The sequence below is a fragment of the Poecilia reticulata genome, linkage group LG23, assembly GCF_000633615.1.
Source record: "Poecilia reticulata strain Guanapo linkage group LG23, Guppy_female_1.0+MT, whole genome shotgun sequence".
NCBI lineage: Eukaryota > Metazoa > Chordata > Actinopteri > Cyprinodontiformes > Poeciliidae > Poecilia > Poecilia reticulata.
In genome coordinates this window covers 6271907-6279657 of record NC_024353.1, presented here as the reverse complement: position 1 = coordinate 6279657, position 7751 = coordinate 6271907, and the positions used below count along the sequence as shown (strand labels likewise).

Genomic DNA, 7751 nt, shown 5'->3' with positions numbered 1-7751 from the left:
TAAAAACTGAATCAAACTCCCAACTCAAGTCTCCTCATCCGGGTCTCACGTCAGTGAATCTTTGCTACCCGGTCAGTTCAAACTTCTTCCTGTCGCGTCTTCAAGAAAAAAGGCAGCGAATCTCAATGTTCCACTAAATAAGGATTTCAACACGCAGAGACAGATGGTGTATCGGCGTTGTTCATCCCTCCAGATTCATTAAGTTCCTGTTTCTGAACCAGGCTCCTCATCTTCTTGACCGTGTCTGATTAAATAAGCTGTCAGTCAGGCGGCTTTGCCCCAAGAGCTGCAATTACTGCGACATTATTACCTCAGTGGCCGACAGACCGGCTTACAGACAGCTACAGCGCTGAGGCTGCTCTTTAAGAGGAGCAGGAGCTGAAAAAACTCTGATGGTTGAGACACCAGAGTATTAATTTCTGCAGTGGTGCAGCTAAAACAGATGTAAACAGTTCAGACTTTTATTAACTTGTCTCAGTCGTGTCTCTGATTTTAGTGTTTGTTATCGAATTGATGGAGGAATGTCACAGAAAACATGAGAACAACCCACTGAGACACATTTAGGGTTCATTCACACCAGCAGTTTAGTCCAATTTAATCCAACTCCAGTCCGTTTGCCTACAAAATCTGGTTCGTTTGGGGAGGTGTGAACTCTGACCCCCTTGGTTCGGTTGAAGTGAACTCTAGGTGAACCGGAGGCCGTCCCAAACGCAGGACGTGAACTACAGAGCCAAAGACAAAAGAGAAATCCTCCAACCGCTGAAATCTGACGCCTCTCCATTTTTGTTGACATTTCATGAAGAAGGAATTTGCGCTCGGCGTCTTCAGGGTTTGCTTCAGTGGTTCTTGGTGCTTCAGGCTGGATCAGGTTTTTCTGTTCGTTTGACACACCGTGACAGAAAATCGCAGAAACTGAAAATGTAACAAATGTAAAAACGGCCTTATGAACTCAGTGAAAATTCAAATTAAAATATTCTATTAATCCCAGATGGATATTAAATATTGTTGTAGGTCAGATGACACAGCTGACTTTAGATGCTTTTCTCCGTGTGTGGATGATGGTGTGGAGCTTGATTGGTTGGATTTGGCCGACTTTGTGTTGCCAAACAGGTCCTACTTGATTCTTGATAGTTCATGACTACTGAAATTTTTATATTCTCTGCAAAAATATGTTTTCCTCGTTAAATTCATGATTTAACAAAGGAGAGAAGTTGGTTTTTGCCATTAATCTAAAATGTTTTGGATCAGTTTTACCCTCCAAGTTGCATTTGAAAGTTGGATATTTCTCAGCTGATTATAAAACAATGTTTGATCTCAGACATTTTAGTGAGACAGCAAAGCAAAAGAAAGAGGAAATGTAAAAGGATTTATATGACATATAGGTTTTCAGCCCATATATCCTTTGCAGGACTTTTAGAACCTCAATAAATGTCATAAAATATCCCCACCAGTCATTTAAAAATAAATCTACGCCTTTCAGCTCGTGTTTAATCATTTTCTGTCCTGCAGTGTGGACGTTCAGCCACCAGATGGCGCCACAAGTCCTTTAAAAGAAACGTCTTTGTGCTGAAGACGTTTTTTTTCTTGCTGTATTTCTGTTATTTTAACTTTAGAGCCACTTTAAATGTTTTAGGGGTTTCATTTACACAAAGACTTAAATCCATGGAGACATTATGAAGTGCAAAGATCAAACCGGCAGCAGTTCTTCATCTTTAACAGCGTTTATTTTTACTTATTTCCAGCATTACGTGGGATTATTACCATAAATTTAATTGTTTCTTACAGGATTTAATGTGTTTTTCATAAATAACTTTTCAATTCTGCCGTTTTATTCACTTTCATCAGATCCAATTCAGGGATATGACATCATTTCCAGGTCGAAGCTGTAAACAGTTGATTTTTTTTGTGTATTTTCGGGGATTACGGACCACAACAAGAAGATAAAATATCTTTATAAATATCTTTATAAAAGCATGTAACTGTTTGTTTTAATATTTTAACACCAAACATGCCTAAATATGCACTAAAACTACAAACATTTACTAAGCTAAGCTAGTAGTAAAAATCACTTGTCGCTAATAGTAAAAAAATAGTTTAAACTATTAGTAAAAACTACTAGCTACTGGTGTAATCTAATAGTTTTTACTAGTAGCTATGCTAGTTTTTACTATACTAGTGGTGAAAACTAGTAGTTTTTACCACTAGTATAGTAAAAACTAGCCACCAGCCTTCAGGGAATCATCAAATGACATTTCCTGAAGGTCTAATTGAGGTTAATATATGAAAGTATCAAATATCCTTCAGGGAACTTTTCAGTCATTCCATGAATGTTCCCAGAGGAAAAGCTGCTGCTTTTGGAAATGTTTAGATTCCCTGAGGGCTTCAATCTGAAACTGTTCCCTACACGCAGCTTTCCTTCAAGGTCACCAAAATTACTTCAGTCTTTTAATTCTTTAGTTTTCACTTCCTGAAGAAGAAAGGTTGGTTATTGTCGGGGCACCAGGGCAGCAATGAACAGAAACTCAAACTGTGTTAGATGGGCAGTGATTGAAGGAGCGCTTGTTGTCCACTTTAATCTAATTATTCTTTTGAGTAATTTTAAATCTTCTGCTCCCTCCACAGCCAGTGAAACTAGAATGTGAATGAGGTAAAAAGCTGAATCCATTAAAACGGGATGAATCGTCGCTCTGTTTCATTCATATGAACCTGTTAGACGGCTAAGCTCCGCCCTTCCGGATGAGTCAGGGAGGCGCCGGTGATGAATGAGTAACGCTCTCTTGCAGATGCGGCTCCACGTCAGTCTGCCGGTGTCGGTGTGTCGCTGAGCCCAGCGGGGAGACGACCGGAGCCGGACAGGTAAGACTCCGGTTCCGGTTCTGGTTCTGTTGACAGAACTCTCTGCCGGGTTCTGGAAACGGGCTGGTGGCGATAGAAACCCGGCAGCGCCGCCCGTTTGCCTCGTGTCGCCTGTTTTCTCTGACATTTCGGTGGTTTATTTGTTGGTTGTTTGTTTCATGTGGGTTTTTTTTATACATCAAGTTTTTATTTCACCATGGAAACCAGGAGCTTCACCTGGACAGTTTTAACAGCTGACAATAAAAGTGATTTATTGTGACATTTATTTATTGCGGCTTCTTTGAGGGTTTTTTACCAACAGCAAATTATTATTATTATTATTATTATTATTATTATTATTATTTTGTTTTTTGAGCTGCCTTCATTTATTCCATACTAAAGAATCTATTTAGTTCTTTCACTTAAAAAAATAATAAAGTTTATTAATTTTTATTTCTTTTTTAATCAGCTGATTTCTGCTGGGTGACATTTATTATTTTACTTAAAAATGTAGGTAATTTGACACTAATTTGGCAGCCGAGCCACAGAAACTAACTCAAGTGTCTAAGTATTTATTTTATAATAGCTGAAAATAGCCCATGTATTTTTTTACTACTAATAAATATATTCTCCTATTTTAGAGTAATATCTTCTGCATTTTATTAAAAAAAAAACACACACAAAAGCCTAAAAGTCAAAACTTCTGTTAACCTAAATTAAAAGAAAAGTTTATTTATTGATAGGTAAATAAAACCTATATATTCTTTATTAATAAGGGTTTTTTTTTTCTCTTTTTAAAGTGCCATCTTTGGTGTTTAACATTTAACTCTTTTTTAAAACAATTTCAGCAACCTGTGTAGTTATTGATATAAAAATAAACATCTAATGTCTCTAAAATGTGTTTATTTTTCCAGTTTGTCTCTGTGAGTGAAGCTACGAACGATTTTAAGAAAAAGTTCATCATTGTTGGTCATTTTAACAGAAACAGGAAGTTATTCAACCAATCAGGAGCCAGAGGGGTTCAGTCAGAACAGAACCAGGTTGAACTTTGACCTGATGGTCGTAATAAGTTACCAGGAACGTTTGGCAGATTATTTCCAGTTTGAGACGATTCTGCTGGTAAAGTTAATTAATGTTTACATCTCTTGTCCTTAAAAGTAGCACTTAGCATTTAGCATATAGCATTTAGCATCCCAGCCTGTGATTAGGTGGAGGAGCCATCTTGTTTATCTCCAGTCAGAGACCATTTTTATCACAATCTCAGGAAATAACCATAAATTAAAAACCATCGATGTTTTTATAAATGATTAAATGACTTAGATTGACCACTAGGGGCGCCATAAAGTGACATTTTTAATTAAAGTTGATTAAATTTACTTAGTTTTCATTTATTTTTACCAGTTTGCACTAAAAATTTGACAAAGATTTAATGTAAAATCCTGTTATAGTTGGAAAATATGTATTTTTTAAAGTTTTCACACTGAAAAAGGGACTCAGATTTGTGGCGTAATAAATGAAAGTTGTACAGTTTTTAATTTAGTCCTTGAAATTATTTCCTATTTCAAATTAAATTCAAAAATACTTTATTGATCCTGAAGGAAAATTAAATTAAAATCAAATACTTCTAGTAATAATAATTATTTTTCTTAAATTAAAATAATCTAAAATAATTACAATAATCACCAGACACTTGTGGCTCTGACTATTAAAATAAAGGAAAAATGGCTGACGGATGAACAACACTTCCTGTTTTATCTTCAGTTTGCCATTTAAAAAAAATATACATTTGTAAAACAAAATCTTATTCTTAAAAAATTATAGAAATTTCGCAACAGCAATTAAAATTATTGACAGTTTATTGAAAACAAATCACGTGAAAACAGAATAAAACAGAAAATCATCAGTATAAAATCAAATCTCTGGTTTTACCTTCCAGGTGACGCTGCAGGGATGTCTTCATCCCTCTTACTCCTCCTCCTCCTCTCCCTCCTCGTCCCCACCCTGATGCTGGAGTTTCGTTACCATGACAACAGCGAAATCGAGCAGTACCTGGTCCAGGTCAGCGCCGACAACCCCGACATCACACACCTGTACAGCATCGGCAAGTCGGTGAAAGGTAACGGCAGCAGATTGAGATTTCTTCTAGAGACGCCGACAACTGCTTGTGTTAAGAATTAAAACCCTAAATATTCATTATGGAAACCGCCTCAGCGCCGGAGCAGAAGCTAACGCCTACAGTCTGGCTTTTCTCTTAGCACACGGGAGCTCAATACGTCGATCGCGGAAAGGTTTTGAGTCGATCTCGGCAGCAGGTGACAAGTTGGACGCCGCCAGGACGCTGAGTCCAGCACTTCCTCCTCCGCAGGCTTATCAAAAATATTCACTAAGATCCTAAACGTTTTGTAGCTTCATTAAAAAAAAGAATAATAATAAAAAGTCAACGAAACATGGTAAAATTAATAATCTCAGTAATTTTGCAGAACTCAGTGCGTTTCGGTTCCTTAACAAAAAAAAAGAAAAAGAAAAAAAAGCGACTCAAAGACCGACTGACGATCAAAGCAGGAGTTTAAATTAGCTATTTAACCACCGCTGTGTTCATGAGAGGCTTATTAATAATCSAGAAATAAATATCAAGCCTGGAAACCTGATATGTAACGGACTGAATGTTTTTAATGTAATCTTTGCTCGGCTTAAGCGCAGGTGGTTGCCACGGCAACGGGTGTGCTTTAACGACAAAGAGAGTAAAAAGGTAGGAGATGTTTCCAGTTGATAGTCTGTTCGGRTTGTTTTACCTTTTTTTACCTTTGCTGTGGCTCATTACACCTGCTGTAGTTTCTGAACGTTCAATAAACGACAAACTTGGACTGATTACCTCGTTCGTTTGTGAGCATACGTCACAACAAACATCAAATAGGACAAATATATTTAATTAAGTTTTAACAAATTCTACCTCGATAAATAATTATGTGAAATTAAATGAATTATATCCCGACTTCAGAAGATTTGCCTTCACCTTCACTGGGCTCTTTGGTTCCTCCTATCAGTCTGTAGTTTCTCATATCGACGTCATCAAACCAATTTTCAGATCCACCATGACTGACTGACACCTGCTGGCGTCAGGTTAGCAACCAGCTTCTGACTGAGAAACCAGTAACCTGCTCCCAGTGTCAGAATCTCCCTGAGGAAGAAACTGGATTAGGTTTTCTGTCACTTTATTATTTCTGCTATAACTGATGTATATTCACATATAAAATAAGTCAATAGAGTTTAATTTGCTATTTTTATGTCTTTGTGTCATGAGGTAGATCTCAGGCGGCTGGTGAGAGAAAAAGTAGACCTTGGTCTCAAAAAGTTTGGGCACCCCTGTCTTAGCAGTTTAGCTAATTAGCAGCAAGGAAAGTGAATGGTGCTCCTGGATTGGCTGCTTCTCCAATTGCTTGTCAACAGCTAGCATTGCGCCTGCAGCGTCCGAACCCATTTCAGATAAACTCTGTGGGAAAAAAAAAAAAAGCACGAATAATTTGGAAAATTCTGCACAAACACTGAACAGTGAAAAGCCGAGGATCTGAGCTAAAAGTCGCAGCTACGTCTCCTTCCTGGAGGGCAGAAAACTGCTAGCTAACGGTTACGACCCTGGGTTTTAGCTGTGAAGTCATCTACATAACGTGCTAAACTTTAAAGGTATAAAGTTCTTTGCTACTAATTGTAGCTACATAACGAGGTCAGGTAAAAGTTTTCATTAAAGTAAAGTAGCGAGGGAGAGGAGAGAAGCTAGTTATGCTAGCTTGACTATGACAACCGTAACATGTAGATGTGCTGCAGAACTCGAAGTGTTCAGGTTAGAAAATGTGAAAAGTTGACCGACACACCAACTTTCTGACAGAAAGCAGGACTTAAAGTCAGCTAATGATCAGCAGCAGGAAATTATTTTTGCATTTATAAAACTAAAACCTTCTGAAGTTTGTTTCCTGTTTTTGAATCTGATGGGAAATTGATTTTTTCCCAACACAAGCAGCTGCCGGCAAATTACGCTCGTCTGGGAAAAATGGAGGGAAATATTGGTTGGTTGTTCAGCAGGAATTAGATTTTTTATTCTTTTGTTGAGTATTGATAACCGATCAATAATCATAATACTTTGACCTTTTTGAATTCTGCGCCTATAATGTAACCAAAGTGTGTAAAAACTGAAACTACTGCTACAACTATTAAAAACTAAAGTCAAACTAAACAGTATTTAATATTTTATTTAATAAAAACTGAATTAGATGAACCAAATAAAGCTGTTATGATTTTTATAAAGTATTTATAGACTTTGAATTTGTGCAAAAAAAAAAAGAAAGTGTTTTATCTGAATTTTATGTGAAAAATCTACAGAAATTGGAAGGAAAGTAAAAAAATAAACATGAATTAGAAAAACTTTTGGTTGCAATTCCAAGTAAATCCAAGCAGAAAATGTTTTAAATCTGCAGACGGACAGACGGCTCTGATCGCTGACCCGCGCAGCATCAGGTGTCTGTAACCGTAGCAACCTGGACGGCGGCCGGGCGTCTGCGGCCGCGATCGAATGACGGGATTTTAATCACCCGCAGACCGACACGCTGCTAATCTGGGCTAATCCAGGACGCCAACTGGCCTCCTTCTTTCTGTTCTCACCTCGTCGGTCCGGGTCGGCCCGGCGGTGACCCCCCTGTCTGTAAAATCAATACGAGAAAATCTTTTCTAATAATCTATAATCTATAAACGTTGAAGGATCCAGTTTCTGAGTTTATTCACAAAACTCAGAATTATTATTCAGAATGTTTTATTACGGAGAAATATGGAATTAATGATCCATCCATCCATCCATCCATCCATCCATCCATCCATCCATCCATCCATCCATCCATCCATCCATCCATCCATCCATCCATCCATCC

General features: G+C 37.6%; 1 protein-coding gene across 1 annotated transcript in view; it reads left to right on the top strand.

The window, feature by feature from the left end:
- The window catches only part of cpm (carboxypeptidase M), a 24017-nt gene continuing 16266 nt past the window's right edge, over positions 1-7751 (top strand). The window contains exons 1-3 of the mRNA XM_017302670.1: positions 1-71; positions 2784-2856; positions 4772-4951. Of these exons, the coding sequence (XP_017158159.1) occupies positions 4786-4951 (166 nt within the window). The 5' untranslated portion in view covers positions 1-71; positions 2784-2856; positions 4772-4785. The remainder of the gene's footprint in view (positions 72-2783; positions 2857-4771; positions 4952-7751) is intronic.